Genomic DNA, 19632 nt, shown 5'->3' on the forward strand with positions numbered 1-19632 from the left:
TGAGAAGGATGAGAAGGATGAGAAGGATGAGAAGGATGAGAAGGATGAGAAGGATGAGAAGGATGAGAAGGATGAGAAGGATGAGAAGGATGAGAATGAGGAGAAGGGGAAGAAGAGAAAGAAGAAGTCTCCGGGGCCAGTCAGTGTCTGTACCGTGTCACTTGGTAAATACCTACCAGAGTCCTGTCCATGTATGTACCATATTACTAGGTACCTAGCAGCTGTGCCAGCAGTGGGTGAACTTGGCAGGACTGCGTTCCTTGACTTCCCTCGTTCCTTCCCGGGCCAGTGTCATCATGTTTGTGTAGCACAAACAGGGGAGCAGTGGCCATTGATTCGTCCAATACTGGGACTGCAGTACAGTAGCCGCAAGCCCGATATACCGTCTCATCACGTCTCTGGGGTACCATAGGTAGGTAGTATGTGTACAGCCCACAGCAAGGAGAGACACTACCGGGTAACCTCACGGTATTCGGTATCAGGACGCCTCATTGGAGTAATGTACCAATTCACCATATCGCTGCCACCCATTTTGCGGCGACTGGCAGTCCTGCAATCTGGGCCGGATTTGTGTCCTTGCTAGAGATTCTCCACCGATGGTTCTGTTTGTTCATCTTACTGGATGGTGCCTGGGTGGTGCCTGGGCCGATATTTCCAACAGAGCCACCTAGTATCTAGAGAGAGATACATGACGCAGCATAGCCAAGTCACGGCAAGGTGAGTGTTCAGCTGATCTGACCCCCTTGAGTCACCCCTGTCATCCGTGCTCAAAGAAACCGGTGCTGTACTAAAGGGTAACTGCTTGGAGAGCTGGGAAGAGTCCGGACAGGAAATCTTTCGTATGTACCATTCATGTTCCGCGCGGTGTTCAGAGCAGTCTTTCGTGAACCATCTTTGTCCCGCAGGATTCATCACTACCTCCAGCTTGCTTTATGCTCTTGCTCTTCACCTTCTTCCCTTTATCTCCTCAAGGAACTCAACATGTCTGGAATCGAAATTGTTCTCGGGGTATTCCATATGTTCACTGTTTGTTGACACCGTCAAATTCACCAGGAGAATCAGTCACAGCCAAGAGAAAATGGACCGCCTCACCAGTCAGCTGAAGTTGCAGAGCACCATTTTAGACGGTTTACTGAAAGTTATGCTACGAAGCATTGGGCGTGAGGTTCAGGCACATTCGTCTGAATTATATCAAGTTCTGGACCAGTCCGAGATTGAGCAGGCCCTGGCGGATCAATTTGGGGACCACTACGACTCGCTGAAATCTGCCATCGAAATTTGCGAGCAAGACTTCGAGCGACTGATTGAGAAACTGCGCAGTATTAGTCCCAAGCTTGAGGTAGGCTGCAACGAAAGACCTCTAAATTGTGAGACTAACATATCCCAGGACACCAGCAATGTTGATTTTATGAATGCCATCAGAGCTGGTGAAATGAAGGACCTAAAACTAGTCCAGCGAGTCCATGCCGCGTGCAAGATGAAGGGTTTCGAGAAACAACTTAGCAGGATCCAATCATCCACCAATACCCTACTTCAGCTCCAGCTGAGTATCGACAGAGGAAAACCTCGAATGGCAGAAGAGCACCCTTCTCTCTGGGCTCAACGCCTTGCAAGAACGTTCCGCGACATACAGGACAGTGCAAAGAAACTCTACAAAGCGGTTTCCACAGGTTGGGTCTCGGACTGTCACCAAAGCCACGAGGTGAAGCTGCTGCTGGAAGGCCGGATGCCGCCGCGAATACCAGTCAGATCTCAACAACCAGATCGTCTCGTCTTTCGGGTAATATTTGCAACTGAACGCTATTGGTACAATTCAGAGGTTTTGGTTTTGGCTTACCCTCCTGACTATGATAAGCCTCGGGAGATAATCAAGGAGATCTGTGGGGCAATCCAAACAGCCTACTGCAACCGGAAACATCTCAGCTGCGCGTTGACTACTGATGGCAAGATGGTAACGAGGACCATTGCCACCCCGGACCTGGAACAACTGGAAGGTGCCACAATACCGACAGAAGTTACACTTAGAGCCTTGCTCCAGACTACGCTATCGCCCAAGACGAAGGTTCTTCTGGCCCTCAATGTTGCCTCTAGCTTCCTACAACTGTTACAGACTCCCTGGAGTGCTCCCAGGCTATGTTCTGATACGATCAAATTCCTACAAAGCTCAGAGCAGGGAACGGACATGAATCAAGCTTGGGTGTCTTGTTCATTCAGACCTTCACAAACATCAAATGATCTAGGAGAGAAGCCTATGAAAGAGGCCCTTTTCGAGTTGGGCATTGTCCTCATGGAGATATGGTATGAAAAACCCTATGACGATGAATTTCCTTCGAACCAATCATCCAACTCGAAATTCGGAGAGCGACGCCAGAATGCTATATCTTGGTTGTGCAATCGTCCCAATTTCCCAGGGGATGGGTATTATAAAGCTGTTCACTATTGCATTTCTGGTACAGCCCCGACTGGGTCAGATGGCAAGGTGCTCTGGGAAGACGTGTGCAAATCGGTCATTGACCCCATTTGGTGCATCTCCTCCGGTTCCTAGAAGCCTTAGGTCCAGGTCACATTTGGTGTCAAGGTTATCATACATGCCCTACCGGCTGCCTGCACAAGGCGAATGGAGTACCACCTGTTCATGCCATATCCTTGGAGGATAGCTTGATGATGTTGATGGGAAAACTGGACAATGGAAAAGTAGGAGAGTGTGAACGGATTACCCGCCATCTACAGTACTACATTGTGCACACCGCGCTTGGATCGGGTGTCGAGATTCTTCAGTAACCAGAGTTGGGGCGGGTCTGTGGCTACAGAATCTCGTACAACTGCGACCTGAAGTTGCGATGGTCAAGGTCACTCTGATTCGAGAGGGTCCAATGCTTGCACTGCCACCGTCCACAGATTTGTTGCCCCTGTTTATCACCCTGTTCCTCGTCCTCTTCGTCGTCCTCTTGCCCCACGATTTATCACCGAGACCGTCGTCGGGTTCCTCCTCATGTCCTCCATTGCCTCTCCCCTGCGCCTGAGGATTCGTGGTAAGAGACGTTCGGACAACTCGTCACAGGCGATCATAACGCCTAAGATATGGTCGGACGCAAAGTCTTGCCGACTCATACCTAAAGGGTGCCTCCATGTTTTAAGTTGCTTGAGTTCTCCCAGGTGTTCTATCAGTCTCCCAAACTCGAGGGAAATCGTGTTCACCAGGTCCCGGCCGGACCACGGTACGTACCCGCTGTCTTCCCTCCCATAGGTGAGACTGTAAAGGAGATCGTGGCCATGCTCATATAGTCCAACAGCGTTGATAAATCTCTTGAAAGCCCTAAAAAACGATGGCAGGTTGTGATTGCTTTGCTCGACGATGTATTCATCCGGATCCTCCGCGCAGACTTCAAGAACTTCTTCGTAGGCCGAATAGATCCGCCCAGCCCATATTTCTAGGTCGCACAAGCTCTCCTCCTCCGCCATTTTGACAGGATATGGTCGAGTGGTGCGATGTGCACTCCACGGTGCGGCTTCCAAGGTAGGCCCGTAGCAAGGTGGTAGATAATATATGTTGATGTATCTTTTGAGGTGCTTGGTGCTTGGTGCTTGGTGCTTGGTGATTATGGTTATGATTATGATGGATCACTGATGGCGATGGTGATGGTGATGACGAACAATTGTCGAGGGTTCCTGCCATGCGCCTTGCTTTTATATCTCGAGACCCGGCCATTGTTGGAGTTTCGAGTCCAAAATCGACATGCACGGACATGGGCCTGATCCGTTTGCATCGAGACAACGACAACGACAACGACAACGACTATTACGCAACAACGAAACAACGAAATCGTTCCCAAATCGATCCACCCATCCATTGTCTGTTATCGAGTTGACGCATCGAGTGCTGAACGAGGACGGAATGAACCCAGCGCCAGCGCCATTCTTGCCCTTTCTGCCCTTTCCGCAATCAATCTTCCGTATATACTACGAAATAGTAGATAGTAGGTAGTGTACTAATTAGGGAGTCCACAGCCTTGTCTGGCGAATCCATAAGAGCGGGCTGATCAATTGGTCAATTCAAGATGACGCATCATGTGACTTGGTGGTCTTGGCGGCTCGGGCTAAAGTAATTCCGTTCCCGCAACGCCTGCAGTGCGCCTTCTCTCTCTCTCTCTCTCTCTCTCTCTCTCTCACCCACACCTCCTAGACCTACACAACACGTACTGTCGTTGACACTATTGAGCATTGAACATTCCTCAACGCTGTCGAATACGTGACTCTGTCGAACCCTTTACTTGACGCTAGTAGTACTCCGTACTCGATCTCAGATCTGGTCCTGGCATGGATCATGACTACAGTTCCAGACTCACCTAAAGCTAATCCCGGTTACGTTGACTCTATGCTCGCGGCACCAGGGGTTCCGAGTCCGTTTGCGGGTTCGTAGCTAATGTCAAGGTCAAGGCCAAGGTCAGGTCAGGACCGCGACCGAACAAGGTCCGTGACAAAGAGGGCGGTACCCGTACCGTTACCGTTACGGGAGAGCAGAACAAAATGCGCAACACAAGACCTAGAACAGAGACTTTTGTCTGTCTGCTTGTTTGTTTGTCGTCGTGTCGGCACCAGCATCGTTTGTTGATTGATGGTCAAGTCGGTTTGGTCACTTGCTCAGCATACCATCCCATCCCATCCCCGATCTCGGTCTAGGTCAAGGGATACAAAAAGTCCAAGTCGGCATGAAGGGTCCCGAAAGCCGCATGATTTGTCTCAGCCTAGATCACAGATATAAGGTGGACACAGTCCATGTGCCTTTGGATACTGCCACAATGGCCACCGCAATTATCCAAGTGCCCGTGCCCGGCTGACCCCGGCCCTCAAGCTCCAGCACATCTATGACTGCACAGAGATCATATACGTCAGGCTTATGCAGCATATCGAAAAGCAACTTCCTCGAGCTTCACAGTCCCGTTCTCCACCCCGGTGAGGAAGTCCTTCAGACTCAGGCCCCAGCGCTTCAGGCCAACGTTCGCGAGATCCAGCCCCGGGGGACACGGAGGTTTGGGTTGCCAGCTCGATTTGTCGTCCTCTTCTTCCAGGTCAGGTTTCGGTGGAAAGGGCTGGTTGTCATCGTACTCTTCATTCTTCTCGACATTGTCACTGGTTTGCGATTGAGCGGGTTTGCCACCTTCAGCTTTCCCTCCGTGTCTTCTTGACAGACGATCTCGGCCATCGGCGTCGACAGCGACCTTGTCGACGCGTACAAAGACCGGGATCACGGCTCCCGTACCAAGCGAGAACTGTCGATGGCCCAAAACGTGGAGGATGGCACCAATAGCTCCAGAGTGACTTGTGAAACTGATCCGTTCGCCGATCTCATCCACCATGACCTGGTCCAACAGCTTGCCCAGACGGATTGCTAGGGCGTCGTCTGTCTCGCGAAGCTCCGCATCCCAGAACTGATCCGTCTCGGTGAGGAACGGGTCACGGGTGACGATATAATCGGGATAGCGTTGACGGATATACGAGACGACACTGCGACGGTCGCAAGTATGGATTCCGGTGCCTTCACGCAGGCGTTCTATCACAGTCGGGTTGAAAAAGGGCAGCAAGCCGTCAAATGTGATCTCGGCCGTCTCCAGCGCTCGATCGAGCGGGCTCACGTAGTATGACTGCGGAAGACTCATTTTCTGCTCAGCCAGCTGCGATCTCCAAAAGTCATTGACCTCCTTGGCCTGTCGACGGCCTTCCTTGCTCAAGTGGGCATCAGACCAGCTGGTGACACCGTCTGGGTCGCCGTCCAGCATCGAGTAGTAGCAGTCCCATGCCTCACCGCCGTAATACCGTTCTGCGATGTTATGGTAACCGTTTCCATGCCGTGCTAGGAAGAGGAGTTTGTACTGCGTAATGACGTTCCCACCAGTCCCGTGTCTTTTGCGTCCGGCGGCATCGTTGAGCGAGGTGATGTGGTGTTCGAATCTCTGCCAGGCCGTCATGCCTTGGCCGCGGTCGGGGAGAGTCTCATCCGAATCATACGGTCGCTGGATCAACCCAAAGTTGGTTTTCATGAAGTCGAACTCGGCCGCCTTCGTGCGCAGATCATCTTGCAGGAAATATCCCTGAAGTGTTGTATATCGAAATTGATATTTCTTCTTTTTCTCAGCCTGGTCGTGTTGACCTCCGCCCGTACCGGCGCTCGCGGTCGAGTCGGGATCGGTGTGGATGTCGAGGACCGGCTGGCCCGCTGTGCTGAGTGATGCGCCAACGTCGGTCATCTCGAGCAATGCACATACGGCAAGGGAGACGGTCAGAAGGAGGAGAAGAGGTCTGGATTTCTCGCTTTTCATTAGTCCGAGTCCTTTGCGCATGCCAGCTCCACTCCACTTACACAGCGACAGTAGTTCGACAGGTGCTTGTCACCCCTCTACACCGACGATGCGCTTTGCGGTGATGGGGGTAGAGCAGCATTCTGATCATACATCAACGCATCTTTTGAGCACTGCCCGAGCCATGTCACTTACGGGGTGACACAGGTCGACCGTGCGGGCCCAGCAAACCCGTGCAAGCCGAAGTCATTTAGCGGACGATGTAATAATGGATACTTCAGGTGGTACGGAGTTTTGCATTTGACGCCTGGATGCTTTACCATACCACAAATACGGCGATGCATTTCCATCAATATGCTGTTCCGGCGATGCAAGTACAGACTTACCTAGGTAGTAAGGTACGTACTCCGTATAGTACTCGTACCTACCTACACATCCACATACGGAGTACGCTCAACCTTGCGACGAAACAACGCGCTTAATATATATGCTACGAACGTGCGCTTCGCTATCCCGATAATGCCTATTGAGAGTTCCTCTCGGTCGTCGGCGTTGCGAACGTTGCGAGAGGAAATGTCCCAGGGCACACTTGGTAACTTACTGCGTACAGACAGCGATAGCCTCACCGTTGAAGTCGTATCTAGAAGGCAGGCTCGTATAAGCGATTGTTGAGATTGACACACCTGGACTGCTTGGTAAGCCTGTGTCACCTTGTCACTTGTTGTTACCACGATTTTCGTCCGTACACGAGTCATCTCCTTGTACAATCGGGCTCCGGGGAACCCGCTACTACTGTCAGGCTGTGCTACACCAGATTTACTAACCGATGTATGATTGGTACAGTACCTCTTACAATTTGCTCTTATTTCCACGCCCTGTCGTTTACACGCAGCTCCCGCAAAATCATTGGCAAATGGCCGGTGGAATAGCTGCGCGGCCTTTCAGATTTGACAATTGAACAACTCCCTAATGCATAGCTGCCAGAGATGTGAAGATGACGGTGACAACACTTCGAATCTTATTCCGAGTTTTGATTTCCCGACTGCCCTTACTGTCGTGAAGTGGCCGCGCTGTAGCGCTGGCTTTGGGAAGTTGCTGGGTGGCGGTGATATTGAACGCTGAAGACGGAGAAGCGGGTTGAAGGACCACATGGCCGGACGTGATCGGTGGTTCGGTTTGGTTGACCAACAAGGCGTACATCGCTTCCATTGCGCAGAGCTGCTGACCTAGTCCACTGGTTCCGTCCCATCCACCCACATACCATTTTGATCCACACGTATTGTTAGCTGGGCCCCCAATACAAGCACCAGCAGCAGCTTGCGCCGAACTTCGAAGGATGATCCCAATTCTTCCTGCAGTGAAAGGTGCCATCATCGAAGTCCCAGCAAGCCAGCGAATCAGGTAGGCCTTCATCGAAAGCTGGTCAGGATCACAAGTCATGTCGAGTTCGCATTCCGCTTCAAAAACGATGTTCGTCGCGTTCCGAAACGGACTGAGGAACGTGTTCGTCGCGTCCAGTAGACCAGCCGTACGCTCGATCCATGGAGATGATCCGTTGGTGTAGTTTTGCAGCATTGCAGCCCCATAGAGGTAGATCCCCACGTTGTAGGACCATTGGTGGTGGTCAATGCCGGTGCAATTGATAAGCTCATCCGTCCCGTCAAAGACATTGTAGAGGTCGTCAATCAAGCCAATTCCACGGGACCAGTTCCAGATAGTGTCCGCCCAACGCGCGTAGGTGTTATTGCCGGTAAATCGCGCCAGCCTCGCAGAAAGCTGGAAGAATGCCCCGTTAGATATGCTGTTTTTGTAGTAGTAGCCTGCGTTCTCAGGGTGGAATTGCCACTTGAGCCCGCCGTTACAGCCGGAGGAATTCCAGCGAGAGGCGTAGTCTTCCCAGGCATTCTGCACAATAGTGACCCAAGAAGGAATGGGTGCAGGCGGGTTGGGAAAGTTATACTCGGCGGCCGACATGGCAGCAAAGACCCAGAACGCCTGGTCGTCGTTTCCCTCGTCGAACGCTTCTGCAGGGACGTTGAAGTCGTTTGTCGGGCCGAGTTGAGAGATGAGGGCTTGCTGTGTGGCATGTCCATACGACTCATCACGCGTGTAGTGCCAGTATTCCATCATCCCACCCCATGCACCACCACTCTCCCACCAGTAATACGGAGGATATGGGAATTTTCCAAGTATGCCCCCGGTTCTGTTTCCACTGTAAAGCTGCTGAACACCATGTGCTGTTACAGCCGAAGCTGCGAGGATGGATTCTGACCCCAAGTGAGTTAGTACTTGATCGTTCGGACCGGATAGGGCAGAAACTGACCTGGATTATCGACATTGAGAACGATGGAGATCGAGCTCTCAGGAAGCAGAAGGATCAGGAGAATGAGAGGAAAGACGAAGCAATGCATTGCTCACGGGAGAGAGATTTGTACGGTGCTGCTGCTGAGGACAAGGTGCTGAACGGGACACGAAGGAACTTGCTAAACAGGAACAGAAACAAGACCAAGAAGGTGAAGGGAGGAAAACAACATTCACGTCCAGATCAAGGTGAATGACGAACAGAACACGTTGGTGGTGGAAGTCTACCCGCATGCGCAGAGTATTTCAAATGGCGCAGGCAGAGGCAAACCATCATCAGCAACAACAGCCTCATTCCATTTCTCTTCAGTCGTCTTTGTTCACTGTGCGGTTGGTACTCCTTTCATCTCCCAACAACGTGATGTTTGTGTTTATAGCAATTCATTCTGCCTCTCGGGTCCATCAGTCTGATACAATGCTTCCAGGTAGGGTGCGATAAATTACAACCTTTGCTTGCTGACTGGTACACAGTCTCATGGGTCGTTGCAGGAATACACACGAGATCGTCCTGCCTGTTTCCGTCCTGCCACTCATCGATGCAAACCAACATGTTGCTTGCAAAGCCGGCGAGCGACACAGATAGCCGACCGGAAAATGCCCTGGTACGAGGTCTTGCGCGAAGCAAGCCACCATACACTGTCCGTACCTCATAGCATCCCGTAACCCGGCCCATTTTAAGGAGCCTGTGGCCTCCAGACCCTTCATCTTTGTCAGCCTCGGAATCCTCTTCGGGACCCTGCCGTGGTCTATCCCTTGTCTCATCTCGTTCTTCTTGCATAGAGACTGTGGAATTACAATATAATTTGACTTTGGATTGTCCTCAGCACAACTGGCTCTGCGGAATGCCGTGTGCGACTTCGCCCAGACTCATTTCAAGCTCTCACGTTCAGTGTACGAGCCCAGGAGTGGCTCGCTCCCTGGTACATCAGGTGGCACATCCCAAAGACGCTTGGCGAAACTGGAGGACCATTGATCGAAGCAACACTGGTGGCGAACGTGCGGTTGAACCAAGCGCTTCTATAACCATACTTGCGACTGGCCTAAGGCTGACCCCATTAGTCCTGGAAGACAGTCCAGAGCAGCATGAGAAGTCTGTTGGGCCTTTCCTGCATGGCACAGGCGCTCCGCTTGCCAGTCTCGTGCTCTCCGAACCTACCGGGAATGTCGATTTCGCCGAGCCTGGGGCACCGGCCTCAAAATGTTGCGGACCTCGATGGGGATGAGTACGTCATCAGCGGTGAGAAGGTCAGACTGGTTGACTGGCACCACGCTGGTTTGATTTGCTGATTGTACTCAGATTTGGCCCACGACCTGATCTGGACGGGACGACTGAGGCGCTGATGTACAGTGCATGGCATACCAACTCGTGGACGCTGCTCCGGCAGAGGATGTCAGAGGGCAGTCGGCAATCATCATTGTCACAAGAGATGACATTGCCGCCAACAGGCTTGATGCATATTCGGTTGTATCTCACCCCGAAACGCTTGGTCACAAGGTGGTCAATGGCTCACATATCCGTTCCAGCAAATTGGTGTGCCCAAAATCCAACCTGCCGGCTCCTCCAGGAAAAGGCGCCGACGTGGTCGAGATGACCTTCACCGCGTCGGCAGTTCTAGTGTGGGCAATTAGACTGGGTATCATGCGGCAGAGTTCCGACCGTGCTTTGGCCTGGGCTAAGCACAAGACGCGTAGATCTAAAGAGGGCGTGATTCAAAAGCAAAGTGTGGCAGATCTGCTGATCAGGATCAAAACTCGATGCGAGGCCTCTCGAGCGCTTGTTGGAAAGCCGCCCACTGCCTTGGCCGGATCAAGTGCGGAGCAGAATTGAGTTGTTACGAAAGCAAGATATTTGGGTCAGAGAGTTCCGTTGATTCGGTCATGGATGCTATCAATCTAGTAAGAGTGTCGGCGTACTCCCGTGCTCGACCGTTTGGAGACTGGCTGCGACGCGGTCGTGTTGCCGATCTTCGATGGGGGTAACGTCGGTGTACGAAGGAGACAGATAGAAGTGGTCTTCGTCAGCGACAGGTATGTGCATGGGAGACCACATTTGGGCCGGACAATCGGTAGCTTGGGGGTGGGAGAGCAGATAGCACGGAGGATACGAGGTCAACAAGAAGAGCAGTACTAATAATCAGAAAGACGTTTCTTTTGCGCGTCGCAGCCTTGTACTTATCTGACCGCCAAGGCCGAGTCGTCATCGAAACAACCAGAGTTGAAAGACTTTCTCTACCACCACCACTACTACTCTTACTACACGGACTACCTTACAGAGTGTACCTGGTATTCCAAGGAAATCTCGAGCTTTTACAGATAGCACGATGCCTAAAGCTGTCAAAGGAGCCCTCCTGCAGTGTGATCCGCCTCAAATGGCGATGGTGCGGAAAATCGACCGCGAATCTCAGAACGCGTACATTATCGAGGAAATCGACGACCACACCTGTCTGGTCAAGGAGAACAAAGTGGAGGAGATCAAGGCCAGGGTCAAAGAATTGATGGACGCGGCCATGGGGGTGGATGATGACGACAACGACGACAAGGACAGCGACCTGGATTGACGTACTTCCAATGCCCTTGCTTCGTGGTATCGGACATTCCTCTCTGAGACCAAAATGTGGCCGTTTCTCCCTTCATTTGGGCCGTTCCTGAGGCGGGCAAGGAGACCGCCCCAATATTATTCTTGCCTGCGTGAATCGCCAGGGGATATGGTTATGGTACACGGGGGGATGGAATGCCGTATTGGCGAGGACCACAAAACCTGGAGTTAGTACTACAGTACTCCGTACACATCGGGCCATCCCGGGGTGCAAGGCCTCCTACCGCCGGTCGTGGCCTAGCGAGGCTGAGGAGAGGAGCCGCCGAAGTGGAGAGGGGGTTGTTGGGCATCATTGCGGACATCTAGAGGTTGATCATGGGAACAGGGCGGCTAGAGGACGGAGTCAGAAAGGGCAGGCTTTGCGGCACCACCCACTGAGGAGTAGGAGTCCAGAAGGGGCCAAAAGCAGAGGAGTCAGAGGAGTTGAGTACCTATGTATCCGTACTCCGTACATACCAACGAGGAGTGACCAGGAGGAGGAGGGGCTTTCTGCCGATACGGTCCAGTGGAAGAGGTAAAGATGCAGGCTTGAATAACAAGGCCTTAGGAGCCTGCGCTTACACATCAAATCAAGTTCTAGTTGAAGGGAAGTTCAGGGCACTGGCAGATCGGTACCTAGATAGGTATGTAGGTACCTAGGCTAGGTATTATTAGGTACCCGATAGACGCTGCGGACTTCTAGTCGCCATCTGTACTACCGGTAGGTGCCTTGTATTAGGTGCCCGGGGTTTTCCATACTGTACAATACCTTAGGTACCTAGTAGGTACCTACCTATACCAAAGGTACCCAAGGTACAGTACCTACCGCCACCGACCGGATGATGCCCCTCCTCTCTTTGCCTCCTGCTCCTGCGCTTCCGCTCTCGCTCTTGACCTTCCTAAATCAACCTTAGAGACCTAATCAGCCAGGTAGGCTCGCCCCGTGTTCTTGCAGCTTGCATACCACCACCATCAGTACTGCTCCTCTTCCTCCTACCGATGGCCGCATCGTCTACAGAATATGCCACTATTTATCCTGGTCCCTTGTCTGCCGTGCAACGTGGCTTTGATCCCTTGCTACTTCTACCTTCAGAACGGAGTACGGATACACAGATAGACGGTCGTTAAACTGCGTCTCCACTCCTCCTCCAAAGTACGGAGTGCCTCGTCCTTCGTCCTTCTACAGCATCTTTCCGACCATCTACAAGCCATCTCATCCAAACTCCCTAATTCGTACGAAGCCTCCCTGCTCTGTCGACGCTCGTCTCTCCTGAAGGCTCGAGTCAACATCTACCCCGCCATCCAAGTTGAAACAGTACTCCGTACTTCACCTGTCGAGACACAATTAATATAGGTCCAGTTCGCAGCCACATAGACAAATACAACGACGGAGCTACCGTCCAGTCCATCTGAACCACAGCAGCCATCTACTGCTTCCGTGGCACTGTGGCTCTGCTCAACCCACCCCACGGACACCTCATCAACCGGCACCAAGACATCATCCATCCGCCAGTTCAACAGTTTGGCAATTGATTCCTCCCGCTTCACTACTCCTATCACACAATCCCACGCCTGAACCTTGCCGAACTGCCCGATCGGTGCACTCTAACCAGTCTTCTCGATCAACTACCATAGTCGGCCTCCACTCCGACCCGATCCTATTGAATAGATCTCCCTCAGACCCAAACCACCCAGGTCGCTTCCAAGCGCGGAATGACTTGGTGACCGCCGTCGAATAGCCACTAAATCCGCCGTTATCGCCTCGTCTGACGCTCCCCAGTGCCACACTGACAATAGCAAACCATTTAGCCCCCAGTCGCCCTCTAGACCCACGGCGCCTCTGTCACTGTCACCGCAACCATCTCGGCCTGCTCCGCGTCTACCCTCTCACTCGTCTCGCCTTACCACTTAAGTCTCTTGGTCGCGCTACGGCATAGAAGTCCTCCTGAAAAGAAAGTACATTTCCCTACAATCTGCTCTCCTCACCTCACTTTCCCGCCGTAACACCATCCTCCCGCATGATGCGGCATTCCTCAAGTCATGTTATTCCCTGCCGGCTCGTTGCCTACGGGTCCACCGATCGAGACTAAGAAGGCGCTGCTGCTCCTCGACTTTCAGAACGACTTCGTCAGTCCGGAAGGAAAAGTTCATGTCGCCAATGTGCTTTCCTTCCTCCCGAATCTCCTTGCCCTTGTGGCCGAATTTCGTGCAAAGGGGGAGGTCATTTGGGTTGGCACAGAGTACAAACAACCTCAGTCCACCATCTCAACCACAACCGGGTCATACTCCATCCTCCTAAAACAAAATCTCGGAGATAAAGACACAGACGGCGAGACCAGGGAGTATATTGACAATCCCCGCTGCACCAGCTTATCTTCCCAAGGTCCCTTCTCACCGTCTACTGTCACACATGACCGAGAAGCGTTTCTCGCGGCCGGTACTGCGGCCAAGGACAGGTGCTGTATCCCAGGCACTCCGGGTGCCGACTTCCCTGGCCTCATCAAAGACGCCATTGACTCGCAACGAGACTTGGTGATGCTGAAATCCCACTACTCGGCATTTCCCGAGTCACCGCTTCTGATGCATCTACGGACCCGACTCATCACCGAACTGTATATCTGTGGCTCCCTCTCCAACGTTGCTGTCTATGCTACCGTACTGGACGCCGTGTGTCATGGTCTCCAGGTCACCATCGTCGAGGACTGTCTCGGTTTCAAGGATGAAAAATGCCACGTAGAAGCCATGCGTCAAATGGCCGACCACATGGGTGCAAGTGGTGTTGACTGCCAAGAGCTCCGCGACGACCTTGCTGGGTTACTAGGTGACGTCGTACGTGAAGAAGACTACACTACCAGGTTTCAAGTCACCATAGCGCCTCCCGCCCGTCGGATCAAGTCCCATACGTCGAGGAAGCACATCCACGATTGGATTGCTAGGTTGGAAGGTCAGGAGAACAAAGATATATGCGCAGAAGATGCTGCAAAGCCGTCAAACATGAGTGCAGAGGGGTCCACTGATGGTCGTGACTCCTCCTGCACAAAGAGTGAGTTGTCCCGGAGGCTGGTGAGGTCCGTCTCACCGGACCACGGCCCCCCTCGAAAGAGATCAACCAGTGACGTTGATTCCCCGGAGGAGGCTCATATCCCTAAACTATCACACAGCCCTTCAATCCGTCGCGCTTCAAATCCTGGTGACAGTGCTGAGCAATTGAAACGCAAGCAGACCAACTCTTCCACCCGAAAGAAACGTCCCTCGAACAAGCCGAAGGAGTCTCCTTCTCCTACCTACGATACAGTCATGGTGCATACACAATTCGCCAATAATGCCGGCGCTGGAAGGGATGACTCTTCGGACAATGACCCAGCTCAACGGGAAGAGGTAGTGTCGGAAACAGCTCGGTGCGGTCGTGTACTGATGTCCAAAAAGAAGGAAAGGATGACACCTAGGTTCCTTGAACCTGACGACATAATTGGTCAAGGTGACTGTCAACTCTACCTGGACCTACTCGGTCCGGAGGAAGCAGAAAGAGCCTTTCACTCCTGTAAGAAGGGAATCAGATGGCAAAAAATGTTTCATCGCTCTGGCGAAGTGCCTCGCTTGGTTGCAGTTCAAGGACGAATCGCCGAGGATGGGTCATGTATTCCCGTTTACAGGCATCCAGCCGATGAATCTCCCGAGCTGCTCGCCTTCGATCCTACTGTCGACACATTACGAAAAGCTGCGGAAAAGGTGGTCGGTCATCACCTAAATCATGTTTTGATACAATGGTATCGAAATGGCGAAGACAACATTTCAGAACACACCGACAAGACTCTGGACATTGTTCGGGGGTCCAGCATCGTCAACCTCAGTCTGGGTGCGCAAAGGACCATGTCTTTACGAAAGAAGAGGTCCTCGGTAGCCTCTGATGTTGAAAACCTAGATTCGGATGCTACCAGACCCTGTCAACGCATACGGCTGCCACACAAGTCTCTGTTCGTCCTTGGTGAGGAGACCAATCGACACTGGCTTCATGCCATCCGAGCGGATAAGCGGCCTCCTTCCCAGAAAGATCCTGCCGAGCTTGCGTATGGTGGAGAGAGAATCAGCCTGACCTTTAGACACATTGGGACCTTCATTAATCCCATCAAAGATACAATTTGGGGGCAAGGGGCAACACGCAAACACAGAGAAGGTGCCCAACATTTGTTAGCTGGCACCGAAGCTGAGAAACAAGGTGAAATAATGATTCGTGCCTTTGGTCAGGAAAATCATCGCAGTACAGATTGGGATTGGGACACATGGTACGGCAAAGGGTTCGACGTGGTCAATTTCGAGACCAAGAAAGCTTGAGAACCTCGACAACTGGGTTTATTGCGGAAGATCTCGGCCATGACCGGCGACACTGTCTGCTTCCCAAACGCCTCAGCCTGAGCCCATCGTCTCTGGAGCCTGAACCATCCACTTCAACAGCATACCCTCAATGCGAGCGCCATGCCCGGTCGTTCTCGATCCAATCGAACCCCGTGAGGAGCCAGCATCTTAAGTGGCCTCCTCTAGCACGATCTCAACGCCGAATGAGTCTCCAGATAGATGACTTTCCATCCAGCCTGATCGCCTGCCACCTTGTGTTAACTCTTCATGCATCGAGGTCGTTGAGACATCTCTATGCGGAAGCATCGTTTGCACACAATCTTGAATTTCAACGCACAAACTTAACGAAGTTTTTCGCCTGCTTGGGTGTAGAGAGACAGAGTCAGCATGGCCGGACATGGCTGGATGTTGCCTGTCTTCTGATGCTTACTGCTGCGGAGTGACCATATTGACGAAACCGGCAATTTAGTTAGATAACCCGCTCTACTCCCCAAGGAACTTACAATCCCTTCAGCCATATACATCGCTAGCATAGCATAACGATATATTTTACGAAGGACACGAAGGGCATGAGGATACGAAAGACACGAGGAACATGATGACAGAAAGGATATGAATATATGAAGGACATGGAACGAAACGACCACGGCCACCACTGCACGGTTAGCAGTCACAGGAAACTCGGGGTTGGCTTAGGGTAGCGAGGCCATCTGCGCTGGAAAAATAATGAATAACGATATGACATTGTGCTGGATGCATGATCGATACGAGACAGACAATTGCGCCTGGTTTGCTTCTTTCTAGGATCATCTATCAGCATAGGGCAGGAGTGGTGTTGGCATATCGTAGCATATGAGAAGTATCTCTCAAGGCTCTGTTGAGGCCAGGATAGCTCTCGACATTTTTGGTGCTGCAAGATGAGATTTGAATGGCCGACCACGCAGGAAAGATTGGGACGAAGATGGTGAATGAAAAGTGAAAATCGATATAAGATGTAGATTTCTAGATTGCATGTCTACTACTGTAGCAACGCCCTGGCCAGGTGGTCACTCTTGTTCTGAAAAGACCGCGTCTCATTGCTCTGTGTAGAACTCCCCGATGAACCGTAGGGCAAGTGCTGGAGGGAAAAGCCCGAGATAAGGAGAGCCCAAGAATGGATTAAGATCCTTACACCGACACCAGCTAAAATCCATTGTGTGCTATTCGAGGTAGAACATGCCCGCCAGCCGCTGCCCCAGCCCGTAAAACCCTACGAAATGCAATCTGTTCCCTGACAGTGTCGAATCCTCGTGAGATCCTCATATGTCCCCATCGCCATCCCCATCCCCATCCCCATCCCCATCCCCATAGCATCCCCATCCCGCGACTCCGCGAACGCCATTCTCCCAACAGGTCGTCCTTGGTCTTGACTGCCGTATCGTATCTCTAGTTGTCCTGCAGTATACCCAACTGCTCGATCAACGGCCGAACCGGCTTACTTGATTCCAGATCAAGCATTGTTCACATGAAATAGTCCGGCGGAAGAGAGGCAAGGCCAACAATTGTTCCCACTGTTCCGATGGCCATGCCCGCAATTGTTGCGGCAGCAATCTTGATCAAGCTGCTGCTACTGCTGCCACGGCTTTTATTAAGCCTCTGTTTGCTCCGCTTGATTTTCTTACGTGGTGGCAGTTCCGCGTTCTGGAGTGGTGTACCATCATTTGCTTCGGTGCCAGGCAACTGCGAAGTTTGCAGATTGCTTTCATGGATGTCAATGGCACCGTCAATAGCCTTGTCCGATGCAACTGCTGAAATGGAATTTGCAGGATTAGGTGAATTAGAACCAGCAACTACTGTCTGTTCCTGAAGGGTGGCATCCGAAGAGATTTGTTCCGCCTTGCGTTTCAAGGTACGGTTGCTTAGTTCCGCGGAACCTTCTTTGGGTGAATCATCAACTTGGCTTGCAACTGAACCTTTTGGAATTTGATCTTGCAGTTCTGATGAAAACTGTGGAAGCCACACATTTCCGTTGAGATCGTTTGGCCATACGGGCGAAGGTGGGTTGGCTGGCGCATTCGAGGTGATGGGTGGAGCACGCACCGTACCCTGGCTGAAGTTTCCTGTCACAGGTTCGTACAAGACAGAATTATGCCCTGCCCACGCATAACTGGAGCGACCCTCTTCAGAAACCAAATTGTCTGCACCATCCGATTGTAGATCCTGAATGAACGGTGGAGCCAGGAAAGGTTCAGCCGATGGCTTCACGGTTCCTATATCGCAGAGACATGATGTGTGGACAGCTTCGTCCCGGTCAGAGCCGCCGACAGCGTTTTGTGACAATGGGCTCGAGCTCTCAAGACCCTCTGGTAATGACGATTGGACATAGTCAGGTTTGGTGACCAGCAATGTGGGTACAACAGGCTCGCCTTGGTCGCCTTGAGTCAGACCACCGACGTCGTCGTCGTCGTCGTCGTCGTCAACGTCAACGTCATCATCCTCATCCGAGAGGTCCATAAGCCAAACAGCATCGCCTGGCTTATGGTTGACGGATGTACCTCTCGTTTGTTCTGAGGTAGGACTTGCTTGTGGCTTGTTGACCTCGAGAACCGGTATGGTGGACGCTGTTTTGTCTTTGTCTTCGGTCTCTTCGCTCAGCCCAACTGGACTGGAAGTCGGGCTTTCCGCATCAGAGCTTTCTTCACCTGAGCTGTAGCTGTCTGGGTCGGACACATCGGACTCCGGAACAGCAAAGGTACGAGATGGTGGAATCACAATCTCGATGCTTTCCTGGCAGATCTCATTTTGAACAAACTCATCTTCACCATCTGGCTCCGCTTCGTCTTCTTCATAGTTTGTCCCGTCTTCACTATCGTTATAGTAGATGTTCGAGTTGGGCTCTTCGAAGTGTTCGGCCTCACTATAATCAGGCGAGAAAGTATTGCAAGACATGGTTTCGAGGCTGGAGCGGGGAAGCTTCGTAGGAGGCGCACTGCTATGAAGTTGTTAGCACAATTTCACGTTCTTGAGAGCGTTCGGGGGATTACCTGTCAACTGACCACTGCCAGTTCATCACAACCTGTAGTGCGTTGAAATGGTCTATCTGGTGTTCAGTACAATATTATTAATACACGATCGGGTTTAAATGCGGACTCACTGCGTCCTCTGGTCACATTTGCACCCAGAGTTATGAGGTCTCCAGGCCACAGAGTCTCGGGATGATTCACTTTCAGCCGTCTGCCTGCGAGGTGGGTACCATGCATGGATCCAAGATCTTCAATAACAATATCCTGATATGGTCAGCCCAGACTATGCAAGGGAAGACAGGGGACTCACTTTCGTAATTGGGTCTGCTCTCAGATTGGCATGATTCCTTGACAATACCCTTGAGTCGAACCAAGCATTCTCTTGAGCAGGACGCAGGTCGTCGGCACCGCTGAGGGTTCCCCGACCGATCTTGATCTCCCAATCCGGGTAGTCGAGCACTATCGTCCGTTCAGGGATAGAATCCTGGTTGTTGAGATCTCGCAGGGTGACAGTAACTATGATACGTTAGGCTCCCTCGACACCGGCAGTAAACTGGCAGTCATAGGCGCTATAGACGTACCGTACGGGGCAGGGGTGTCATGAGTCATCGTAAGAAGCGAGCGATGGTAGCCTAGGACGATCGGGTTCTGATTCCAGCTGTCCTTGTAGTGCAACGGACGAGAGATCGAGTTTCGTGTTGATGAGAGCGGTGAGCTGGGAGGAACAGTCTGCTGTCGAAGATGTGAGGTCTGAGTGAGTTGGGTTACGCAGGCAGCTGGAGGGGTCGAGACCAACTAGGACGATTCCCAGGTTAGATGCAGCGGCCGTGGTCTAGCAGAGGGAGAACTGGGAAGAGGCCATGAGTGAATAAGACGACTAGCCTGGAGGAGTAGAAGTGAGAGTGAAGCAGTCGGTTATAGACTGAAACGGGAGCAGTCGACCACGGAGCAGTCGGATACTTCAACTGTAGGTCGGCAACCGATGACTGCCCGTGCAGGCTGCAATGAGGGGCAAGTCGCGACTGCCGTCGACATATGTACTCCG

General features: G+C 52.1%; 7 protein-coding genes across 7 annotated transcripts; 4 read left to right on the forward strand and 3 right to left on the reverse strand.

Moving 5' to 3' along the window:
* Positions 1–1078: 1078 nt before the first annotated feature.
* A1O3_01867 (uncharacterized protein) lies at positions 1079–2545 on the forward strand (the record flags this gene model as incomplete). The annotated part of the gene is made up of 2 exons (XM_007732010.1): positions 1079–1339; positions 1388–2545. 2 exons carry the CDS (start codon positions 1079–1081, stop codon positions 2543–2545), a joined length of 1419 nt encoding a protein of 472 aa, XP_007730200.1.
* Positions 2546–4895: 2350 nt separating this feature from the next.
* Positions 4896–6245, reverse strand: A1O3_01868 (uncharacterized protein; the record flags this gene model as incomplete). The annotated part of the gene is made up of 1 exon (XM_007732011.1): positions 4896–6245. One exon carries the CDS (start codon positions 6243–6245, stop codon positions 4896–4898), a length of 1350 nt encoding a protein of 449 aa, XP_007730201.1.
* A 1017-nt stretch (positions 6246–7262) lies between these two features.
* Positions 7263–8707, reverse strand: A1O3_01869 (uncharacterized protein; the record flags this gene model as incomplete). The annotated part of the gene is made up of 2 exons (XM_007732012.1): positions 7263–8563; positions 8620–8707. The coding sequence occupies 2 exons, from the start codon at positions 8705–8707 to the stop codon at positions 7263–7265; spliced, it is 1389 nt and encodes a 462-aa protein (XP_007730202.1).
* A 1111-nt stretch (positions 8708–9818) lies between these two features.
* Positions 9819–10485, forward strand: A1O3_01870 (uncharacterized protein; the record flags this gene model as incomplete). Its single annotated transcript, XM_007732013.1, has 2 exons — positions 9819–9902; positions 10006–10485. The coding sequence occupies 2 exons, from the start codon at positions 9819–9821 to the stop codon at positions 10483–10485; spliced, it is 564 nt and encodes a 187-aa protein (XP_007730203.1).
* Positions 10486–10978: 493 nt separating this feature from the next.
* A1O3_01871 (uncharacterized protein) lies at positions 10979–11215 on the forward strand (the record flags this gene model as incomplete). Its single annotated transcript, XM_007732014.1, has 1 exon — positions 10979–11215. The coding sequence occupies one exon, from the start codon at positions 10979–10981 to the stop codon at positions 11213–11215; it is 237 nt and encodes a 78-aa protein (XP_007730204.1).
* A 2057-nt stretch (positions 11216–13272) lies between these two features.
* Positions 13273–15564, forward strand: A1O3_01872 (uncharacterized protein; the record flags this gene model as incomplete). Its single annotated transcript, XM_007732015.1, has 1 exon — positions 13273–15564. One exon carries the CDS (start codon positions 13273–13275, stop codon positions 15562–15564), a length of 2292 nt encoding a protein of 763 aa, XP_007730205.1.
* Positions 15565–17085: 1521 nt separating this feature from the next.
* On the reverse strand, positions 17086–18513 carry A1O3_01873 (uncharacterized protein; the record flags this gene model as incomplete). Its single annotated transcript, XM_007732016.1, has 1 exon — positions 17086–18513. One exon carries the CDS (start codon positions 18511–18513, stop codon positions 17086–17088), a length of 1428 nt encoding a protein of 475 aa, XP_007730206.1.
* Positions 18514–19632: the final 1119 nt, after the last annotated feature.

Source organism: Capronia epimyces, assembly GCF_000585565.1.
Source record: "Capronia epimyces CBS 606.96 chromosome Unknown aczIQ-supercont1.2, whole genome shotgun sequence".
Taxonomy (NCBI): Eukaryota; Fungi; Ascomycota; class Eurotiomycetes; order Chaetothyriales; family Herpotrichiellaceae; genus Capronia; species Capronia epimyces.